Source organism: Branchiostoma belcheri, unplaced genomic scaffold, assembly GCF_001625305.1.
Source record: "Branchiostoma belcheri isolate BF01 breed outbred unplaced genomic scaffold, Haploidv18h27 scaffold221, whole genome shotgun sequence".
Lineage (NCBI taxonomy): Eukaryota > Metazoa > Chordata > Leptocardii > Amphioxiformes > Branchiostomatidae > Branchiostoma > Branchiostoma belcheri.
In genome coordinates, this window is record NW_017803725.1 from 151,626 (window position 1) to 175,700 (window position 24,075).

The window sequence follows — 24,075 nt, forward strand, 5'->3', positions numbered from 1 at the left end:
CATCAGTGTAAGTTTACAAACGACGTTGACAGTAAGGGACCGCTTCTTACCGGACGGAAGAGAAATGTTGATCAAAACTCTGGCGGTGCTTCTCTCGCCAGCTCACCAGCAACAATGGACGTCTGTGTGAAAGGTTCATTCTTTTCCACACCAGCGATCAGTGCCCAGGGGTATATACATGTACTGAATCATAATGAGGGCAAACGGTGTGTTTTGAGATACATGTACTCTACTACTACTCTACTACTCCAGGCGCTGAGGGGTTCGGTGGAGGAGCTGTGTACATCCGATGGGGCCGGACGTCGTGCGAGGAGGGTGTGGGCACCGAGACGGTGTACTCTGGACGCGCTGGCGGGCCGATGTACAACGAAACGGGCGGGGGGAGCAACTACCGGTGCCTGCCGGCTGAGCCCAAAAGGGGGCGGTACGAGGATGGAGTGCAGGTATATTACTCCTAACCCTTCTCCTGTGGGGCCAAGATATCTATATAAATATATCTATATCTATCCATATGTCTGTCGATCTATCTATCTATCTATCTATCTATCTATCTATCTATCTATCTATCTATCTATCTATCTATCTATCTATCTTATCTTGCTATGTCTATCTATGTATCTATCTATCTATCTATCTAATCTTGCTATGTCTATCTATCTATCTATCTATCTTATCTTGCTATGTCTATCTATCTATCTATCTATCTATCTTATCTTGCTATGTCTATCTATCTATCTATCTATCTATCTATCTATCTATCTATCTATCTTATCTTGCTATGTCTATCTATCTATCTATCTATCTATCTATCTATCTATCTATCTTATCTTGCTATGTCTATCTATCTATCTATCTATCTATCTTATCTATCTATGTCTATCTATCTATCTATCTTGCTAAATGTGAATATTCAACCTGCTAAATGTGAATATTCAGCCTGCTAAATGTGAATATTTAAACAGCCCGAACCAGATATTAACTTCTCGTTTATAAAGCGCTTATACGAAACATGAGGTGTATGAGGCCTTTTAAATCTTGTTTATTTAGGCATCTTCATTAAAGATAGCGTGGAGGTTTTGCGCTTCTTCTCTCCACGGCAAAAACTCCCTCGGCAGCAAAATCGTCCCTTCGCGGCAAATTACTCGCGTCGCTCACAGAAAAAAAAACACCCAACAAGTCTGCGAAGGAGGCTAGGTAAAGGGTGTGACCTCTGCTATCACTGATCGCCCTTTTTTGGCGACGTCTCAGGGAGGAGGCTAATGGTACAGTATTATGTGCAGTTTGCAAGAATTCTAAGAATGGTACAGACATTTTGTCCACAGGCATAGAATGTCCACAGGCATTTCTCTGACCCACATCTATGCCCACATTCCTGGAAACCCTTGGGAAAAACCCTGATGGCCCTACTTTCTGTGACCCCGGGTCTCGTTCACTATACACTCAGGGAGGAGTGCACTGTATCTGTCTATACTTAACAGATACCAAGTCTTCCTCAAAATCATGAAATGGTGGCAGTGCCATGCAAACAATAACCCTAACAGCAACCACCGTCGTCATGGCAATGTATGTTTTCATTGCCAGTCTTGTTCTCGATATGTGCGGATAAATGCTGGCATTTTCCAGCTGGAGAATTTTATTTCTATTAGATGAAAAAAAACTGTCTTTTAGTAATGCCATGTTGTTGTGGTTTGGTGGTACCATGGTGTACAGGGGCGTCAGAGTTCATGCTCTCAGTGTTTCCATCTATCGTACTTTTTTCGCTGATTAAAACAATGAAGTTTTCGGACTAAATGGCCAATATTGAGGTTGGACAACCCTGTCAATATGAGTTTGCAATAGTTAAAACACTCAAGTAGGTGGTTTTGACAGCTTATTTATTAGTTGTTTACCATATATTTAATTGGACCTCAAAATTATGGTCATAAGTCTACAGTAACATAATGTAAGCAGATGCTGACACGCCAAAGCAATGATTTATTCAGAATTGGATACACAGTCTAAAACACTATTATAACTGCAGGGCATTGTTTGAAGCTTTCTAAAAGTTTGCATCTAACTACAGATGTGTTATTCCACTAACTGCTGATGTTGCATATTGGTTTACTAACATTTGCTGCTTAAGAGGATAGAAATCATTACACGAAGAGCTGTAGAGCTGTTCTGTTGGGACAAAGTCCACTAACAAACCGATGTGTCGGTGATAAAGAAGGTAACGTTACGTATTTTACGGTTCCGGATTTATAGAAGAAAAAAGGACTGCACAAACATATTAAATCACGTTTGCTATACTATGAAATAACTGATACACAGGCAAATTGCCACAATTACTAGCGTCTTCTTCGTTGTTTATCGGCATTATGTGTTACAAACTTTAGCAAAAAAGCAAATCACTGTATTAAACCTGCGAGTCACGAATCTTTAATCATTTGACAAAAAGGCAAAAAAAATCCTTAGAGGTCTGTTTCAGCCTCTCAGGTGCTGGTATCTGACATCACACTCCCGGGCAGGCTGACAAAAGACCCGGACACATCCGTGTCATCCTGAGCACTTTTGCCTTGAGCCGCCTTGCTGTTAGGCGCTGCTTCCTGATGTTCCTGCAGCGCAAGGGTTTGAATAAAAAATGTTAATGAGCAAGTAAATATCTTAAAGGCTTTCACTTGCACTGTTTCTATAGGTTATCTGAAATATATCCGATGCCGTCGAACGTATTTGAAGTACGAAGGAAATAATTAAGAAGTGACGTTTATTGTAGGAATGTTAAAAAATGTGGCCGACCCCATTGGTTACTTATTCACGTCGCTAAAGCGAGGACAGGAAATGGAATATTCTGAAACGGAACATGCTCCAGACATGTGGAATTAAGAATTGGAAATTTCTGCTTTGTTTGAATCAAGTTCCATAAACGTGACTAATTCTAGTCTGTTACATTATCTGTGACTTCGATGGTCGTGACAATAGCGTGTAAACTTGCAAATTGTCTAGGTTATATTTGCAGGCGTACCGTTGCTAATAAATACGGATCGTCATCCCATTCCATTTCGTAGTACTCCAAATCAAGTTTTGGAATAAAAACACGTTTTGTAATGCAACAAATTCACAGCCATCTTCAACCTTCCAATATGGCTGACGTTAAATTACGTCATAGTAACGTGAGTGCAATTCCCTCACACGTGCTTACCACGTGATGGAACTCCACCTCCTCCACCTCCTGGTCCCAGACCTTCTTCACCTTGTGGAAGTTCATCCTTCCGTCGGTGACGTTCATGGTTTTGTAAGCTGGGTTGCGGATCGCAGGTGGCACCACTAATCCACCTGGCTTGGACAAGTCATGGAGTTCAACCTGGCTTCCTGTCCTGAAATTTAAACGGAACTGTCATCGTCATAACATTTTGTCCCCTAATTTAGAAGAATTGTAGGTATTAGAGCTTTATTCTTCATTATAGCTTCAATGTATAGTTAAGTTAAATTAACTAAACGTAGATTACCTCAACTATATGATGGGCCTAAACTTGAAATATCTTGCGCCAAAGGGTAATGCTACAGGAGGTATAGGAATGGTAAAAATGTTTAGGGGCCAAGGTACAGGGTAGATATCATCATTATAATACCTTGGTCCATGGGTTAGATTTAGCCGTTGGGCTACTTACAACATTATGGTTCTGTCCGCCATGCATGACTGTGCTAAGGTTAATTTCACGTAGATGAGGTCGATATACTTACGGGCTTTGGCTGACTTTACGTGCCTCGTTCTGTCTCTTCTTAAAGATGACGATGATGATGATCAGCGCTGCCAGACAGCCGACTGTGATGCCCACGATCTCCCCCAGCGTCATGCCGTTACAGGGCCAGCCGGGCTCGCAGTGGCAGACATAACCGTTTACCTGGTCGATGCAGGTGTAGTTCGTCGGACACGGGTCGGGCACGCAGTCGTTGGGGTTGATCTCGCAGTACCTTCCCTCGAAGCCCGCCGTGCAGTTGCACATGTAGTCGTCGAACCCGTCACTGCGCGACTGGTCTTGACAATCAGGATCGCTTTCAGGCCCAACGCACCATCCGCCGTTCCTGCAAGGGTTCTCCAAGACGTGGATGACAACCGTCACGAGTTTGGACCTTGCTCCGAATGCATCTTCTGCGTAGAATTTTACCATGTCTTCGCCGAAGTAGTGTTGGTCGGGGGTGTATGTTACAGCGGTAACGGCCCAGTTCATGATGTCTGGTGGGTGCGGAAGTACTATCCCGCATGGATAGGGGATAGCAGGACCCGCCCAAGACTTGTTGAAGACATCCGCCCATTCTCTTATCTTTGCTTCCACAGATATGGTACAGTTTGGCTCTTTGAACGTGATTTCCTTCACATGCTTGCCGACCTCAATGGTACCATTTGAAGGTGCCTTGATGCGCAGCGTCACCGCATCGTGGGCGTCAACGTCGAAGGATCCGGCCACAAACCTCAACACCTCGAAGTCGACATTCTCAGGATGGTTTTCCTCCACAGTCAGGTGGATGATTCCCGCTCCCTGGAGTTTTTCTTCTCCCCCGTAGACCAAAAACGGCTTCGGGGTGTCGTTTGCGTCCCCTACATCTATGACGATGGTCAGGGTGGTGGAGAGTAGAGGATTGCTGTCCACACGCGACTCGGAGATGATTATAGGGATTTTTCTGGAGCCCGAGAAGTCCAGGGCTGGTCTGTACCGCAGCGTGCCGTGTTTGTCCAATTCAACAAGATCACCTGAGTCCTGCTGAGATAAGGCAAATAAAAGATACGTTGACTCAAACTGAGTCTGATATACACCCTCAACATGAAGAATAGTGAGTCTACCTGCTGTGCGTGACTCTTCGTTCAACAAAATTTATAGAATATAACGATGTCGTCTTCGGTTAAACCTGCACAATTCACAGGATACAGAAGTTTTCTTTTACATACACAACCAAGATTTTTCACGTAAGTGCTCACGTTTCGGTGCCTATCAGACACCTTCCTCAGATAGACACAAAAAAGTAAGCACTTAGGTGAGACATCTTGGTTGTGTAGAAGAAAACTCCTGTATCGTTATCCTATACTTTACCAACCTGATGAAACTATTTTCGGTTGCACAATGCACATTTGGTATGCTAACAAAACAAAACGAACTAAGTTCGTAAGATGGAAGTCCTGTTCCAAGAGGGTAGAACTGGTGAAAGAAAATTGACTGAAACAAAACGAGGGTTTAAAAAGGAAAAAAAAAAGACCTACCAGTTGCTCGTTTAGCTGGAAGACCAGATCGTCATCCTCCGGGTCTTCGGCGACGAGCTGGGTGATTAGAATTCCCTCATCCTCGCCCATGGACATGCGCAGTGGAGACAGCAGCACGGGTGGTCCGTTTTGAAAAGTACCATTGATGATGACGACAGCAAACTGTGATGCGCCCGAGAAGTAACGCTGCTCACTACGCCTGGTCAGACGGCCTGGTGCTGCCGTGGTGGAACAAAGCTGAGAAGAAAGGATTTTTAGTCACATTTGATTGTACATGGACGCCATTTGCTTCCTTGTAAAATGTGTTATGCAATTGCATGAAATGATAAATAAAGTGATTCGGAGGCCTGAACTAATATTTGGAATCCACAGACAAAATCAGAATAAGCGAAAGAAATATGGTACATGTATAGATCAAATGTTGATAAACAGACGATGGAGATGGTTAGGTCACATATGCCGCATGCCACCAGATAGTATAACCAGAACAGCTCTAAGATGGACGCCTCAGGGCAGGAGACCTAGAGGACGACCGAAGGAAACATGGCGAAGAACCATCGACAAAGAAGTGCGGAGCCATGGTTTCACTCTCGATGAGGCACCAAAGATGGCAGCGGACCGGGCCAGATGTAAGAGCTACCTTCTGCCTTAAGAGCCATGCTGGCTCAGAAGAGGACTAAATAAGTAAGTATACATGATCAAGTTCTTTTGTTGGTAAATGCCTGGTTGTCAGATGAAGTTTATTCTTACGTTTTACTTGTATCAGATAGATGGTACCGGAATCTTACTACCATAGAGCAATAATTACCTGTGCAGTGACAAGTCCCTCATGCCGGTTGTTCTCCACTGTTCCAGGACTGTCTGTACAGGTGCCATGGACATCTCTCCAAATTTCAGACCCTATGTGCAAATAGAGGGGCAGCTTGATGAGCTATATGTGACACATTTAAAATAATTACAACAGGATAATCTTCGAATTACTATCGCAGAGTGGAACTCGCTGTCACCAGGTACAGTGGGGGCACTGTCAATGGATGGCTTTAAACAATGTCTAGAGCTAGAAGTTCAAGGGTTAGGTGGAACAAGTCGATCGGTGTAATATAGCCAGCTGCCGCCGCGCCGCGTGCCTGCGAAGCTGGTGTGTTACGCCGAAAGGCGGTTATACCGGCTATACAGATACAGATACAGAATTGACTTTATCCCTCAAAACGGTTAACCAGTTTAACACCCTGACTTTACCAACACAGCTTGACTTTATCATGGAAAATTACACTCTGCGTGTTTCAAATCATTAACTCTGAGAGCATCTTGAAATCAGATTTGAAGGATCCTCTCAATCCTGATCTATGAAGGAGGCAGTTACCTGGGTCCCAAAACACCACCCTGGGTACCTCATTCCTCCGCAGTGCTGAGTCATCTACAGTAGCGGAGACTGTTAGCGGCGCATCGACTTCATCACCGCCGATGGACGACACGAAGAACGATTGACCGTACATTCTTCGAACCCTGCATAATAGACAGTCATGAATTCCTTGAGACTTTGCATCTGCTGTCATTATCTCAAAAATGATATCAGGATATGAAACCACTATCCCTGTCAAAATTATGACAAGATTTCGTGAGTTTTGGGGTATTTGCATTTTGCCCTCGAAATAGATAATACGTTAAACACCAAAAGAAATTTAAATCTTTGCTTTTACATACACACTAGATTTTCCTGATTTCCTGGTTTGAAGTTTAAATTAAAAATGAGAGGGGGAATTACACGAAAATCACATGATTTCTCGTCATAGTCTTGATTAGCAAAACGATAGACCAAAGGATAAAAATTTAAAGGGGTAAGAAATGAAGCTTAACGTGTATATATCGTAAAGAAGTTAAGAAGATACACGACTGTTCTGTAATGGGTGTCGACGCCTGGAATGGTGGAACATACTACTAACCCTAGCGGGAGGAAATCTGCCTGCAACTCTCGACGTGGCTTGGCGGCTGTTTGTACTATGTTATATCTCAACAACATCGAAACACAAAATGTACCTGTTTTTGAGGAATCTGTCCGTCTGGTGCATGGTAAATGCAGGGTTGGAGATGAAAGCTGTATTGGAAGTGTACGTCATGGAAACGTCATGATCAGTCAGGATACCGGCTCCGACAGCTTCGGGCTTAAACACACTGATGTCTTGTCCTATTGGAAAGTGTTACATTGTCAGCACAGGTCACTTATGGACAATCGTCTCCCTATATACAACCACGTCCTCCTTAAACACCACTAGTAGCAATATAAAAGTATCATAGTTTTCTGTAAGTACATTCATATATTTACAATGGCAACTTCAAAGATGCTAGTAAAGTGTGTTTAACTTCTAGCTATGGATCTGTTCTCAGACACTCAATGAGTATGTATAAAGTACATGTACATGTACATCCCTCACTTTAGGATCTGTTTGCGTTGAGGAGAAAAATCAGGCTGGTAAACTACATAATTATAGCACATGTTTTCATTAACTTCTAGCTATGGATCTGTTCTCAGACACTCAATACGTATGTATAAAGTACATGTACATGTACATCCCTCACTTTAGGATCTGTTTGCGTTGAGGAGAAAAAATCGTGCTGGTAAACTACATATATCACATGTTTTCATGATAGTGTTTTGTAATGACATACTAGATACGAAATGTAAAGTTACCTTGAGATTTTGCTATGATGACGGACGAGTTCTCAGAGCCGTCCCCAAGTACCAACGCTATGCCATCCGTAGAGACATTATTGAAAGTCAGCAGCTTATCCTGGGCCCCTAATGTGCAACAAAGAAGTATTTAGTAAGAAGAGAAGTTATTTTTTAGAAATGTAATGTCGACTTTTTGTAATTCATATCACGTGAAAGTGTCAACTTACAAAGAAGCTGTCTTCGTGAACATTTGAGTTAAACATGTCTACTGAGGAAGACCAGAGTGACTGGTCGAAAGCTCTAGGTGAGAGTAATTTTTTGTGTTAGGACCAAAAGTTTTAACTTTAAAATGTAACTACCAACACAGATGAACTTTCATGATAGTATATCTTCATTTCGTATATTTTGTGTACTTACTCAATATCGTTCGTTTCTTCACGGCGATATCCGCACACTTATGTCCGGCATGACAAGCAGTCAATCTTGTGAACAATGTCCTAAGCAGGGATACGAATACAGTGTGTTACATGATAACAATTTGTCGTTCGTTCTGAAAATCTGACGGCATTTGAGCAAAGACCGTAAGATAGGAAAGAAGGGATGAAGTTCACGAAGAAATAAGTTATTTCACCTTCCAGGTTCTACATGAAATGTATGATGTGTCTTGACGCTTGGTTCATCTGTACGACTGCGCAGGTCCGAAATGTTGACCTTTGACCTCCCAAACGACAGTTCCCTCTCGATCACGTGCACCCAGCCGGACTCGTTATACCCCACCTGTGTCTGCGGGATGACGTCATCAGGGCTGTCCGCTGACGTCCCCACACTGAACACTGAAGAATAGTGTACGGTAAACACCAACTAATTGTATCACTGACATTGGCATAAACCTGGGATTTGGATAAAATTCTGAAAACCCAAGCCATTCACTCTATTATAAATTCCATGGCATAATTGCATCATAATTGATATTGGAGTAAAATATTTCTAAGTCAATCACATACTGACCCAGAAATACGTGAAAGAAATACGACATGTATTTGTTACTGTTCAATTGTTGCGCGTTAGCAAATCCGCATAGAGTCCGGTTGTTATTAATTCATTATCACCCCTGCACCCTCCATTGTTGTTGCTCTTTCTCACTTCCTTTTAGCCAGGTGAGAACCCAAAATCAATCAGCAATGATTGTGTGAAAAGAAGCCCTTTATTTTTTAGTGCCCTTGATTGGACCTGTTGTTTTAGCTTTGGCAAGTTTTTGCACAAAACAGAAGTAGACAGTATGAATGTGGAATTTACATGTAACTAAAAGTTTGGACATTTAGCCCTGCTTCTTGGAAATGTGACTAGGAGATTAAAATATGGTACATGTATGTAGCTGTGGGTGAAAATGAGTGTATAATACCAATAATATGTCAACATGATATGGCATATTGTTGATACGCGTATTGAAATAGATAATTTTGTACATTGTGTCAAGAACGTTGTTACAACCGACATTGTAAAATAAGTTGTGGAGGACTTCCTGACCTTATGTAAATTATGATACAACCATAATGAATGACAAGAAGCAATGCATGGACGAAACGGTTCCAATTGAGCTGAAGTAAACGATGTTAGAAGATAGAACCTTACCGTAATTGTTGACAGAGTCGTCCTCTACCCTGGTCCAGGTAATGTCAATCTTCTCCTGATCACCACACAGGTCCACACCTTCGCCTCGTAATGCGGAACCTTTCTCCACAGTCTGTTCACAGGATGTTGTGGTGTTGCTGCTACTGGTGTCCGGGGGGTCAAGCAGCACCGTTACTCCTGTACATATTGGATGTAAAATCCTTTAGTTCAATAGGTATTTGTCCCTTTTAACCTCCAAACCACCGATGGGGTCGACCAGTCAAAACTGACCCAAGGCGTATATAAATATGTGCCATTTTGACATTTCTCGTCGAAAACGAAATTCCTTTTATGAGTTTACTAGTATTTATATATATGTCTTATAACGTCTCACACGTTTTTACTGAGATTGGAACATTGTTGATTGAGTTAGCCTAGAAAGTTTATGGGTGGTCCAGTGGGGTGAAAACCGACATCAACATGTTTAACCGGTGTTTTAACTCATTCGAGTCTTCTGTTGTCGTCAGATTTTCTTCCAGGTAAGATCTTTGCTTGAGTTTTCTGCTGCTATTTGAATTACCTGAACATGTCGACTCAGAAAAGTAAAAGAAAAACAACATTGTGACCTAGACCTAGTTGCCTATGGGCCTGGGGTCAAAGGTAATCGAAATGGCTGCTTGAATACATCTTGTTTCATGTGCATAAATTATGATAATGAGCAGAAATTATTAAATTATTCACACCTAATTATGTCAAATTGTCCCTCATAGATTAATGAACTAAAATACTTAGAAATCACAAAATAGAGTTGCCAAAAGCTTTATTCGTGAAAAACATTATGGGGTCAGTTTTGACCCCATTCGTCGCAAAAAAATCTACGGTGGTTTGAGGGTTAATGTAAGGCATTTCTTGCAGGGTTTGTTGAAGAAGGTCTAGTGTCGCCGGCAACAGACGGATGGACTTGATTCGTTACAATTACCAAAGTAAGTCAAGAATCGCTGGTACCAAACACGATATAAACAAGGCAAATGTTACCTAATGCTTAGTTGTGCGGGACGGTGCAACCTTTAAGAAGAAATCACTATTCTATAACTAGATGACTATAATTGCTAGATTTTCATAAAGGTTATGAATTTTACAAGTAGTTTATCAAAATATATACCATGAATTTCCAAAGTTACTATAACAGATTGACGTTTATCAAAATTAGGCAAATCATCACTGACCGCTTGTAGTTTCCTCGCTGACCAGTCCAGCACCGTTGACCAGCCTTACAGTGACGTAATAGGTCTGTTTATTGCTAAGCTTTCCATCTAACTTGTCGTTGTAGACTAAGTTTTGATCTGGTCCAACGGATGTGAAGTTTTGGACGTCCGTTTGTCCTGGGCTTGTGCCGACTGCCCATTGACACTCCACTACCTGTAAATGACGTTTAGTAAAAAGAATACGTTTTTTCATTGATACAGAGCATGTAGGAATTTAGACCTTATGGACCCAGAGTACGTACAAATTAATGACATTGTTCTATGAAGTGTGTAAACTGGACTGGAATGAATTGCATTCTCTCCCTTTACGTAATATTGTGCTGTAAGGTCTTGTATGGAATGTTATGTTATAGTATAATATAGTGTGATATGGCTACAGTATTCGTATAGTTTGGTGCGGTGTAATGATAAATAGCTGTACCTCGCTCTCTTTATCGTAGGCCTCCCAGTACACAGCAATGGTGCTGTTGTCCCCCTGGTAGCTAGTGGGCTCGTCCGGTGACCAGGACAGATCCACGTGGAACAGGTTCTCTATGACCGGCGGCGTCACGTCGATGTAGATCCCGTTAGACGACGCAATGGCTGCCCTACCAGAACCTGTAGGTAAACACAAAACATACATTGCCATGGCGACGGTGGTTGCTGTTAGGGTTATTGTTTGCATGGTACTGCCATCATTTCATGATTTTGAGGAAGACTTGGTACCTGTTAAGTCTAGACAGATACAGTACACGCCTCCCCTGAGTGTATAGTGAACGAGCCCTGGGGTCACAGAAAGAAGTGCCATCTGGGGCAGACAAGTCTTCAGGGTTCCAGGAATGTGGGCATAGATGTGGGTCAGAGAAATGCCTGTGGACATTCCGCATGCCTGTGGACAAAATGCCTGTACCATTCCTAGAATTTTTACAAATTTCACACAATACTGTACCATTAGGCTTCTCCCTGAGACGTCGCCAAAAATATCACTGGGGTAAGTTATAGGTTTCCGTATTTCTCTTTTCTTGTCGATATCTCGGTAGTAAAATTCGTAAACAAATATGTGATCCTTCAAATGTCAATTGTGCGGCTGCTGAAATGCACGAGGTTGACGTAAATAATTTTTTTAATTATGCAAAAATGGTCTATACATTCTAAGTTTTCTATCGATCCTTTTTACTAACATACCAACTAAACGACCATTGCTTTCCTAAACGATCTGCTTTCTATTCTAAAGTATTGAGGCTACTGTATGTTCCCGTTCTTTGTTAATGCTTAAAACACAACAACGTAAGTGAACTTACCGGCAACCGCCCTGACAGTGAGGTAGTACACAGCCTGTACAGTAGTGTTGGAGTCTGGTACAGATACCAGTGGCGGCAGGTCTAACCCTGTGAGATGGACCTGGTGTACGTACGTCTGGTCTTCGTCACAATCAGGATCACAACCCAGTACATCACACCGGGCATAGCACGGGATACACGGCTTAGCAACCTGGCGAGTAGACAAGGTTTGTTGTTGACGTATATAATTAGACAATCTACATTTAGTATAACGTGATATACCTCTTGAACTAGTTGCTGCCTATAGCTACTGCATAAGATACAACGTGCGTGTTCAGGTCATATCGTCAGTGCATCCACCACCGTATTGGAGTCTTTATTCTAATTTCAGTGGATGGCACAAATAGAAACCAATATGGTAAAGCTCGTTGTTGCGAAACTATCTTATAATAGTCGACATGGAAATAACTGCAATAAGATAATGATGTGTTGTACACTACAAATGTATTTTGCAGCCAGGAATATGTCCAAAGAATTTACCTCTCTGAATGATGCAATATCGTCCAGCAGTTTAGCTGAACCAACGCCGGCCTCGAACCGCACTACCGCCTGGTCGCCATTCCGGAATGGTTTCCCGTGTAAACACAAGCTAGCGGCAACTGGTGGGAGACTGGAGACAGAGAGGAGCACGATGAGTTTTCGACAAAATGAATATGGGAGAGAACACAAATTGGTTACCTGGCCTAGCTATGGGCGATAGGCAGGGAGGCACGAGTAAGATGCCAAAGTAACAAGAACGTCATGTTAGTGATGTACCTAACAGAACGGAATAAGGCGGTCGTTGTTGGTGGTTCGAACGGGTCCACCAGCTCGGGAATCCAGTCATGCCTGTTCCAGGTGCTGAGAATCAGCTTGGTTGTCGGGCTTAAGGTGGGGATTCCGGTCAGAACTGCCTTAAACTGGCCGTCGATGTACAATCGTATGGATCTGTCCACCTGGGGTTTAAGGAAGATGTGGATTTTTTAACATTTGTTACTAAAGGCTGATGATAGGTTTATATAGTCCCGATAGCATGCATTAACGCAGAACTCAAAGTTGCTAATGTATACTTTGCCAACTGCGTAATCACCACGCACCTAGCGAAGCGCCTGTATAACGCTTAGCTCCTATAGTCCTAAAAAGATACATGTAGAAGATGAATTGGTGCATTGCAGGGCCTGGAATGCACCAATCCCTCTTCTATCTCTAAATCTCTGAGACCACTGTCGATTTCACGAAGATTGTTTTTTGTGTGTGTGCTTGTGTGTGTACTCTCAAAAACTGATACCAAACCTTGGTTGCAAAGATCTTTTCCTCCATGAACTGTAAGGTGTACTTGTGCCAGGCAGCTGACGGGTCGAAGTCCAGCTTCGCAGTTTCTCCCTGTTCTGACTGGGTCCCGTTGGCAAACCGACACCACAGCCCGATGTAGCTGGGCTTGTCTGCATTTCCTGAAAAAGTAAAAAGCAGGCATAAAATCACCTCTGTTAAAGCGATATCATGATTGATATGAAAGATTTTTACTATTTCAAACATAGTTGTTTTACACATTTTCTTGCGCTATAAGCCTATCTGGGTTCATATTGACATCTGTAGAGTAAAAGATCAACGTCGTTGCGCCGCAAAATGTGTTGGAAGCTACCCGAATACCCGAATGAAATACCCGAATGAAAACTGATGTTTGTTTGAAAAGCGAAATAATAAGTTGAAAGGTATGGAAAATAACAATCTAGATGAAAATTTCAATTATCTATATTTACAGTTTTGGCACAAAAACCTTACATTATATCCAGCTGATTATATCGCTTTAATTTAAAATTAGCTTCTTTTTATTAAAACGCGATAAAACGCGTGAATATATTAACCTTCCTGACCAGATGTTGAGCTGGGAAAATATGCAGAAAAAAAGTGAACCCTATTCAAAGACTTCTAGACTTGTTCGAAGGGTTGAACGCTACCTGGATGAATCTGTAGCCCACACGATGCATATGGGGAATTTGAGTTGGGTTCGTCTTCCGTTTCATCCTTCTCAATTGTCCATTCTGGGGGAGACTCAGTCGTACTCGTCGGTTCTTCAGTTGAAGTGTTTGGTTCACTTGAAGGGCTGGTACAAGTACAGTTACAATCGCCTAGAAAAGTACAAGAGGAACTTGCGTTAGAAAATGATGGTTGGTGAACACCGACCGTATTTATAAGTCGTACATAGAGAGAGAAATGTATCAACATTCTGATAAACAAAAGCGTTTGAGAAACACTTTTTTTTACATCAGAACTCCGATACGTGTATGATTAACTACACTACAAGATTGTCCTTGTTGGATACTTACTTGTTACATTGGTAGATGTAACGTTGCCATTAGTTCCTGTACTGTCACTCCCTGGCTGGCAACAGCTGCAGTTCCCACTGCTGCTGGGGAAAAGGACTTCCTTTTGTTCAAGGCTCATTTCATTGTGATCTCCGACCACGCCCTCCGGTCCGTCCCAAAACACGACACTGGTGACAGCCTGGAGCTCGCCACTGGCAGCGATAATGTCCATCTGAAGAAGTCATCAGTTAAACATTGTAATACTGTCACAGAAACTTTCAACATGCTTCTACCATGCCCCGCAACTCTGTATCTGTTTATCTTGGTCAATATGTAAATAATGGTATACAAAATAAAAAAAAGAAAACGTGTCATCCCAATGTGAAATGTGATATTCCATCATAACATGCACATGTATTGATATTGATAAAGTTAGATTAGTATGCTAGTAGAAATACTTAATCAAGTATTATTTGCTACGCACGGTTTCCGATGCAACTGTTGCACAATAAACCTGACTATATCCCGTAGTCTAGTTATATGATCCTTGGTGCACTACATAATATCACATCTGAATGTCTGAAAACCAGTTTTCTGCACGCTTCGCAGTGTTATGTCCTTAATTTCTATTTCTATGAATTTCTATTCTCTGATAAATCCATTTTTTGCAGTCTCTTCAAAATCTCTCCTTGTACTGTTCCTTGCATAATTGTCATGCATGACATATAGCCAGTATAACAAGCGTTTTCTCACCTCGTACTGCCCCGTTATGCTTCCATCCACTTCAGTAGAGTAGGCTCCTGACATCATCCTCTCGTACTCAATATCACGTGTCAGGCGGACTGACAGACCCTCGTCTTCGTCAAACGAAATCTGGGGAGAGATACAATAGTCACAATCTGATCATGAAATGTATCCTTGATGGAGAAGAGTTTATCTACACGCTAATAAGGGTACTGTCTCAATCCAATGCCCTTTTATATGATTCGGTCGCAACGGCCTGAACCACGAAGACACGACCATATTTCTGAAATACAACCTCTGAAGAGAATTCTTTAATATCTTAACATATCAACTGAGTTAAAAATATAGGCCACCGTATTAGATATTGCAACATGACGTTTTAATAATTAATTAATTGACAAATTAATCCATTGGTTCACATCAGGCTACATACGTGTTCAGCGTCAAATATAATCCGTCTTTCTCCCGTCACTCCCCGCAGCCCCGTCGTCTGTAAAGCTGACCAGCTGTCGTACATTTCGTTCATAGAAAATGTCCTTTTGGGGCAAGGGTCCCCCACCGGGTTAGGATGGTGTAAAATCACACCTGGAAAATGAAAAATACAATTGTTCATTCATCTAAAAGGGACCCATTTCAAACGCAAATTAGAAAATCTCTTATGATATTTAGGAGATGCTTTGGCTTTCATTAGAAAAACTAATCCGCTCGTCTTTGACAGGAGACTGGAAGTGTGTTGAGGTCTTTAGCACACCGAACCTGTTGAAGTGATGGATATTAGATAACTGTTATCACAGGCAGGATTTGGTGCAGTCTTGTGTAGATAGAGGATTCAAAGCAAAGTGTTTCCCTGTGGAGGCAGGGACTAGAGGGTTTATTTGTCCGTACTGAAGTAACAATGGAGGTAGTGGAAGAAGCAGAGAAGGCATTCCATTGGTTGCGGTTCAGAAGCAAAGACAAGGAAGAAAAAGTCCTCGGCTGATAGCGTCTGGCCATTACTGTGGCCCCGCCTTCCAGAGGGACTACTGTTGTAAGGGGTCAAAACCAGCAATAAAGCCGAGGTGCGGTGACTCACATTGTGTTAGGCAAGAGAATACACCTCTAAAGAAATGTGGTTATGTTTGTATCTTTTGAAGTATCTTTGTGTTGTCTTTGGGGAATCGAAGGTTCAGATTATTACCTTTCATTTCTGTCAAGGAGCTCTGGTGAGTCGCGTCGCTTTTAAAGTCGAGTCCGTCCTTAACGTCCCCAGCGGCCGGGTCCAGCCGGTCCAGTAGGATGGGCGGGGTGGTGGACTCCGTCACCAGGTCTGCTCGGTTGATGGCACGGAAGGTTATGTAGTATGGGGTGTCGGCCTGCAATGGGGGGAAGTGTTTGGAAGAAATAGATAATTCCTAAAGACTCCATGTGATTTTCTATGCAATGTATACAACACATATTCACATTCATAAGTCCGATTTAATGTAGCAAAACCCACCTGTCACTGCACATGTAATGGTGATACTTAGACAGAGATGCTAAGTGCAATGTCTACTTCTCTTACATATAAGTAAATATCGTACCAGACACTTTTTAGTGTAAAATAAATGGTAAAATGGAAGTTATATATGAACTAAACATTAGGAAATCCCAACTCCCCTATATAGACAGCGCACAAAACTAGTTATACAAACTGTAATACCTTCAAGTCAATGCCTACAAACATGTAGGATGACTGGTTGGAGGCGACGGGAACGAAATCCACTTCAACAGTAAGTCGGTCTTTGTCATGTAACAGGCAGTCACCACCCGACAGCAAGGCGACTTCAAACTGGGCTATGCCACTCGTATTGTCATGGTAACCATCCCATAGTACTTCCATCCGGTCAGACAAAGCTGTGTACATGACGTTCTAGTAAAGAAAAAAATGCAAACGACATTTGTTTTTTGTTCAAGTGAGATGATAACGAAGAGAATACATGTAAGGAGCCCGCCCTATCACTATAATTAGCGTCGACAGTCGATCACAAGTAATGAAGAGTGACATATCTTTATTGAACACAGCACAACTAACAACCGGCGTACCTCGTCCTTGGGCCGGCAGTATAGTGTTACGGTATATCAAAATAGCTGATACTGTGATAGGTTCCAGAGATCCGGCCAGTTATGAATGAAATCTGATCAGAATGTAGCCGTTGAGGGAAACCATATGGCAGAATGAAATGCCTCCTCAAGGCTTTAGCAGTAGTCACTGCGGTTTGGTTCCTGGTGGGAACTGCCACTACATACTTTGTGAAATAGTCCGTAATTACTAACACGTGCTCATGGCCACTGGAGGATTTCTCCAATGTCAGATAATCCATAGCGACTAACTCTAGGGGTGCTGTGGCTTTCACGTTAGCTAGTGGAGGTTTTGCGTGAGGGACGGGGGTTTGGGTTGTGTTATACTCCTTGCTTCCCCACAGTTCCATCTCGACCCTCGAGCGAGGCGGAGGGCCTGCGGGATGGAAGCGCCAGGACGGCGGCCGGATCGGCCGGAGGCGAGTATATACGTAATACATCAAGAGAAGGACGCTGACAACTCCAACATCATAAAAGGACTGGTCCCTGGCGTGCGAGCCAGAGCGGAGCTGATAACAGCGCAGACGCAACTACCGCCGAAGAAACACAACAAAAATGGCAACGGCTGAGGAGATGGAAGACTGGGACCCCGAAGAGCCGGGGCCCGCCCGAGGAAAACTGGGACCCAGGCGCGAAAGAGCAGGAGAAGACGGTCGGGGAAGATAATGCTACGACCCGGCGTGCCCGGTCACCAACCCCGACGGGACGTCCTGGGCGGAGCGCGCCCAACACGCCGGGGTGAACACCTGGGTGGTCAACCCCCGACACATGAGGGAGGTGTACGCCCGCTACCTGATGGAGCGGGAGTACGCCTACCTTCGGTACAAGAAGGGAGAAGTAGAGAGAAACGTCCGAGGCCTCCGCCGAGTCATCGGACTGTTGAAGAAGGAGGAGGCGGGGGCCCCGGAAACCAGGTGCCTCTACAACTATTTGTGGGAGTACATTCCGGGGCGCCGGGACATCCCGGTCCCGGAGCCAGATCCACGGAGCCACGCAATGGAGGCGTTTGTGTCGTCCTGGCGGCCGCATCCCCGGTTTAACATCGTGGAACGTATCAACAAGCTGCGGGAACGGGTCAGCACCCTCGAATTCCTGATGTGCCGGCTGCAGGCTATCGTCCGACACAAGCTCCGACCAGAGGCGCTAGGCGCACGGAGGCACGACGAACTGTGCCGCATCGCGTCCTACCAGTACACCCCCCCCCCTAGGCCCTACGAACTAACCTGGAACGAGCCGCTGATGCGACGCTGGGAGCTCCGGTCGTATCCAGACCCCCTTCCCCGTTACGAGGAGTGGTCCCGGGGATTCAAGGACTAGAATATATGTGTGGACGTTTGTATGTGGACTCAATCCAAAGTACAAGTTTCCCCCAGGGTCGGCTGAGGAGGTAGGATGTATGATGTATTTTTTTTGTATTTGGTAAAGTACGAAAATTGTTAACTGTAAGAAATTGGCCCCCCAAAACCGATGCAGGAAGCCGGGGTTTTAAGTGGGTGACCCCCAGGGGGTTGCGACCCTGCCCGTAGTCCAGCTACACGGCTGTAGAACCCCGTCTGAGGTTGGATCCTTTGTTCTGGATCCAACACATGGCAAGACTCAAAGTTCTTAGCTCGTACACCTTTTCTTGCTATGTTAGTTCTAGGATAGCCTGTGATTTATTTTAGGGGATCGAGTTGAATTTGTTGTTCCCAGTTTGTTGTTGAAAACCAGGATATTCCTGTATGAGATAGTAGCGTAGGAAGATGTACTGTGTCCTAGTAGTGGGCAAGTACGATGTGCTGTTACACCCTTCATCTGCTGTTGTGGTGAAGGTTGATCCCCTCCGCCGCCGTACGATGAATAGACAAGACAAGTAATGGACAAGATGAATATGTAATGCAGTTGTGTACCGAATGTTAGGGTTCCTGGTTGAGATAGTATACGACTGGAACTGTAGGATCTGATTTTTTACGATTGCTCGGACTAGCCGAGATCAGGCACGATTCGGTTTTTTAATGGCTGAATCGATCCTGGTCCTTCCAATGTTATGATTTGACTGTGATTTCCGAGGTCTCTACGTTCTAAAGAATGTGACGGGCGTGTCATGCCTGTACTTAGCATCTCCAGTATCTCCAACAGTGATATTTCCGTTAGGGTTTCCTGTGTCTGTGTCGAGCACCTGGGGACAGTGGTATGTCTGCCTCCTCGATGGTGGCTCTTCACTCTGTATATCTAGCGGAAGGACCGAATCCCTCCGCCCTATGAATGTAGTATTGATGAGTCTATTGTACGTTAAAATGATCCGTGATACAATGATGTGACTGTTGATAGGTGACAGCAGATGTTGATACGATGTTGATAGATGATAGTGTAGTGAAACTGATGTGTGAAGTCTTATTGAACTGTTAGCCCGATCCGGGATGAGCCAAGTTTTCAGTGTATTTTTGTAGGGACCAATACGATGGTTTATATACTCTAGTAGTATTAGATGTTGGAATATGATTGATATTGCACGAGCACACGTTTGTACTTTTGTATTCATTTATATACTAACACGAGTTGTAAGGCGACATGGTGGATGTAACCCGAGATGAGCGTAGCTGCGTCGAGGACGTCACTTGTGTACAGCAAGGGGGGATGTAAGGAGCCCGCCCTTTCACTATAATTAGCGTCGACAGTCGATCACAAGTAATGAAGAGTGACATATCTTTATTGAACACAGCACGACTAACAACCGGCGTAGGTACCCTTGGGCCGGCAGTATAGTGTCACGTTATATCAAAATAGCTCAAACTCTACTCCGTATACAGCCGTTGGCAGGCTTGTTCTTTCTCCAAATTCGATCCGTTATTGATACTAAGAGTGGGAACAACGTTTTACAGGGGTTTCCCCGCTTGTAACTTTGATTGTGCAAAGGACATGAACTCGACAAAGGTTAATCCAAAGGTTAGGCCGTGATCCCAGGATAACAATTATTTAATGAACTAAAACTCATGTTTCTCTCCCAAATGTCTGTTCAATTGATAAGAGACTTTTGATTTTGATAAATGATTTCTGTCAAATTACTAGAGTTTTGGCCAATCGGCTATCACAATTTCTGATGAGAATAACCAAATTTGGAAGAGGGAGGAACCCCGATTTTGAGGAGATAAAAGAAGGAAAACATTAGCAATCAGGGAGAAAGTAACTCCGTCGGACACCACGAGCACGGGAACCCTGAATCACCGAAGTCAGCCTGGGCCACCGAATCTAGAACTTTTCCGGGCCAGAGCCAACCAGGGGTTTCCCAGAAATCCGCGGAGAAGGAATGGGAAACTACCGTCACAACTACTGTCACTCAGCGCCATCTCGCGGGTGTGTGCTTCGCTGTAACAACTAGGGTCTTCAGCAGAATAAACCTGTCCCGTCGCAACGAACTTGTCGGAGACTGCGTGCCTTCCCTCGACCTCACACACAGCAACTTTACGGCTCGGGAGACTCTGTCTAACGACCGGAAACTACGCCAAACCTTACATACACTCAACCAACTATGTCATTGATCTATAGGGGACACATTGGTGAAAATCTACATCAATCCAGGGTAACCGCAGCCCTTGTTGATTTTCTGTATTCCTGTCCTGTGGGTCCGTGATGATGGAGACAGCTCTGATTAATTGCTTACGTCACGTATCAGTAAAGTCTCGTGTGAATAGGATCATGTGTCTGTAACCGTAACTCTCGCGAAATCACGTTTTGAAGTGATAGGTCATTAACTGTCCTGATGAAGGAGACAGTGGTCGCTGAAAATTTTATCTCTGTAACTTTGTGTTGGAATAATGTTCAACGTTTTACTATGTCCGTAATATGTCAAGAAAGTTTGCGTTAGTGCGTAATGCTCTGCTTTATGGCCTTACCATGTCTGCGGGTGATCCGACAAACACACGTCCTTCTACCGGGGGGCTGGTGTCAATGGTGACGTCAGCCAGGGCCATGGCGCACTGCGCAGCCTCGTCAGTTGCCACGACAACCACGTGATACGTCTGGCCATGTTGTAACTCCAGCCCTTCGTACTGAGCCATGGTGTCCCTGCCCACTTTCGTCAGAGGGTAGACGTCAAATAAATGGGCGTGTTCCTCACTGATCACGGAGTACCCCTCTTTGCCAAAGTTTTGCTGGAAATCGGTGGCAAAATTGCGAAAATGAATAGATAAATAATATACGGATGATATTTTCTTTTCATGTCAACAACAACATGGTGTTTACATATGGCTTCACAGCCGAATCTGGAAAGTTTACCTGCCAACTTCAAGGTTTAACCGTTCAACATGGCGGACAATACTTACATCATATTCACGTGAGTACAAACACTATTGGGTGGGAATGATGACATGTAGAAATTTAGTAATGATTCTTTACCAAGTCTAGACAGTCCATATCCTCCAATTTTGTCCGGTTGGATGTTATGCCCCACTGGTACAGGAGAATGGGCATGGTGAATTCAAAATCACTCCAGGCCACCGTGATATTTGCGTTGGAAGAGATATATCTGTGGATAAGGAAAGGCATACTGGGATTTAGCAATGTAATCAAGGTGGTAAAATTCGGGCCCCAATCAATGTCCCCACCTGCTTTAGAACCCGAACCGTGTTCGATCTTACTTCATTCGAACCGAACGGCGTTCGATCAAGGTAAAAAAAAAAATCAGTTTTTCACCTATTTGTCGACAAAAACTATACATAAAGTCGGAAATTTCAAAAAAAATCCATAAAACATGATTTTTCATATTATTCCTAGTCGTCGAAAAATATAAAAATCAGTGATCATGCGTAATATATGTAGCCACATTTGAACGATGATTGGCTATAATATGGCGCTCCGAAATCCCGAAAATTATCGACTTTTCTAACTAAATCCAACAAAATCACCCATTTTGCGCAACAATTACCATTGAATGTATGTAAAGACGATGGTTTTATTTTATTTAAACAAAATTTTCCCTTCGATACAATTTTGTTTATTTTCAAATGTTTTACAGTTAGCCCAAAATTGCGTCTTGTAACCCGATACGTTTTAAAATGCCCCCAGCAATGGGAAAGAATGCCGTAGTGACAGACCGCCCTGAATGGAGCCTTGTTCATATACGAGTTAGCAAATAACTGCAACCAAGCTAGTTGGAGGTACAGCATACTACAAGGTTGTCACGTACCTTGGTATTTGTACCTCCCCATGAGATATGATGTCACCGCCGAATCCCACCCGGATACCGTTTGACGTCACTTCCGTCGTGGATGAGGCAAGACTGACAGCCCTGACAGTGACGTAGTAAATGCCTGTCCTCGGGATGAGCTGGAGGTACTCAAAAGTGACGGTCTTGTTCCGCCCGACATTGACGAACGGACGGATGTTAGTTCGGGTGCTTGGGTACCGTCTGTCTGTCCCCACTGCTACTTCGTAATGGTCTATGATTTGGTGGTCTCCAATCTCAACAGCCTCCCCTTTAATTTGAAAAAGGAGTAGTTGTTATGATAGCATGTGTTTTTATTTATGAACGGTATCAAAGCAATGAACTTTAAGAATAAAATCTTCGAAGATATTTGCATTTCACCTACAATACAATAGCTGGATTGAACAAAGTTATAAACATGTAGCTAGGAGGACTAAATATTCACTATAAAAGCTGTTAAAATACAGTAAGTCTTACCGTTAATTGCAGCGTCGTTCCCGAGGCCGTACTCCTTCCCGAAACTGTCCCAGTTGGCCGATAGCGTTGTTACGGACTGTTGATATGACAGGTCGAACCCTATGATAGGACCGTCCCACACTACCCCGGGAACGAGTGGCTCCAGCTTGACTGTGACGCCATCAGACCTGACGGAGTAGCTGTAGCCCAGCTGGTTGGTTGCCCTGACAACGGTGTAGTACGTCTCACCGTCAAGGAGGTTGAACTCGTCCAAGGTGGCACGGTCAGCACCTAAATAAAGATTTGTTTTTTAATTTTTTAAACAAAGGCGCTACAGTACTGCTTTTACTATATAATCTTTTAACTTAAAATGATGCAACTTACTCAAACTTACATTAGAGACACCCAGCGCTTCTAGCTCTGCTTAACATTCTTTAACAGGATCATTTGGGCCACACTAATTTAATTTTATGGATTTTTTTATGGGTTCACCACACCACGAAGTGGTGGTGAACCCATATTGCTTTTTCTGATGTTTCTCCTTCTCCTGCCATTTCTTTAAATGGATTCAGCTTCTTCATTTTAGGGCCTAAGGTCCTGAAATTTGGTATGGAGGTACAGTGGGCAAATACCCCTAGGCGTTTTTTAAATTTTTGTGATACAAGCTTTTACAATCGTTTTATTTGCTTTTTTAGCGGTCCCCATAGGAAAGTACTGTGCGGGGGCGTACGCGCGTGACGTAATAAGAAAGAAATTCGGCGGCATGCCCATATATGGGCATGCAAGCATGAACCTGACGCAGCCTAATCTTTTCTTCTTGCTGATTGGCTGTTGGATTTGATTGGATTAACTCAATTAACACCTGTTCAAAGCCATTCCATTTTGACAGTATGAACTCAAGTGTTTTGGTAGGTACAGCACAGGCCACGAAATACGCATCAATTTTCGAGGGACGTTCTGCGGGAGAGTGCAGGACGCTGTGCGGGACTTCCCTCGGGAGAGTGCGGGACGTCCTCCGGGAGAGTGCGATACGTTCTGCGGGAGAGTGCGGTACGTCCAGCGGGAGAGTGCGGTACGTTCTGCGGGAGCCAGACATTTTGCTCTTCTCTGTTGGAACAACGCAAGTTGGAGGTCAATGACCTGCGCCCGGCGTGTAAACAAGATTGGACAGGGAGCGGCTGTAATATCAAAGGAGCCGGCGGCTTCTGCTAG

The 24,075-nt window shown here is 43.6% G+C and overlaps 1 protein-coding gene across 3 annotated transcripts in view; it reads right to left on the minus strand.

Annotated features, from left to right (window-relative positions):
- Positions 1–1,954: 1,954 nt before the first annotated feature.
- The window catches only part of LOC109470382, a 54,319-nt gene continuing 32,198 nt past the window's right edge, over positions 1,955–24,075 (minus strand). For 2 of the 3 annotated variants that reach the window (XM_019769317.1, XM_019769318.1), the window contains exons 44-70: positions 22,885–23,154; positions 22,390–22,678; positions 21,600–21,729; positions 21,098–21,355; positions 16,807–17,016; positions 16,306–16,480; positions 15,562–15,713; positions 15,138–15,257; positions 14,406–14,616; positions 14,037–14,207; positions 13,372–13,529; positions 12,856–13,034; positions 12,580–12,709; positions 12,061–12,250; positions 11,202–11,377; positions 10,742–10,934; positions 9,537–9,713; positions 8,536–8,737; positions 8,322–8,401; positions 7,923–8,030; positions 7,271–7,418; positions 6,597–6,739; positions 6,042–6,133; positions 5,234–5,470; positions 3,721–4,739; positions 3,179–3,353; positions 1,955–2,594 (exon numbers count right to left, since the gene is read on the minus strand). In XM_019769317.1, coding sequence (XP_019624876.1) covers positions 2,472–2,594; positions 3,179–3,353; positions 3,721–4,739; positions 5,234–5,470; positions 6,042–6,133; positions 6,597–6,739; positions 7,271–7,418; positions 7,923–8,030; positions 8,322–8,401; positions 8,536–8,737; positions 9,537–9,713; positions 10,742–10,934; positions 11,202–11,377; positions 12,061–12,250; positions 12,580–12,709; positions 12,856–13,034; positions 13,372–13,529; positions 14,037–14,207; positions 14,406–14,616; positions 15,138–15,257; positions 15,562–15,713; positions 16,306–16,480; positions 16,807–17,016; positions 21,098–21,355; positions 21,600–21,729; positions 22,390–22,678; positions 22,885–23,154 — 5,516 coding nt within the window. In that variant the 3' untranslated portion in view covers positions 1,955–2,471. The remainder of the gene's footprint in view (positions 2,595–3,178; positions 3,354–3,720; positions 4,740–5,233; positions 5,471–6,041; positions 6,134–6,596; positions 6,740–7,270; positions 7,419–7,922; positions 8,031–8,321; positions 8,402–8,535; positions 8,738–9,536; positions 9,714–10,741; positions 10,935–11,201; positions 11,378–12,060; positions 12,251–12,579; positions 12,710–12,855; positions 13,035–13,371; positions 13,530–14,036; positions 14,208–14,405; positions 14,617–15,137; positions 15,258–15,561; positions 15,714–16,305; positions 16,481–16,806; positions 17,017–21,097; positions 21,356–21,599; positions 21,730–22,389; positions 22,679–22,884; positions 23,155–24,075) is intronic. The other variant, XM_019769319.1, reaches the window with a different exon arrangement.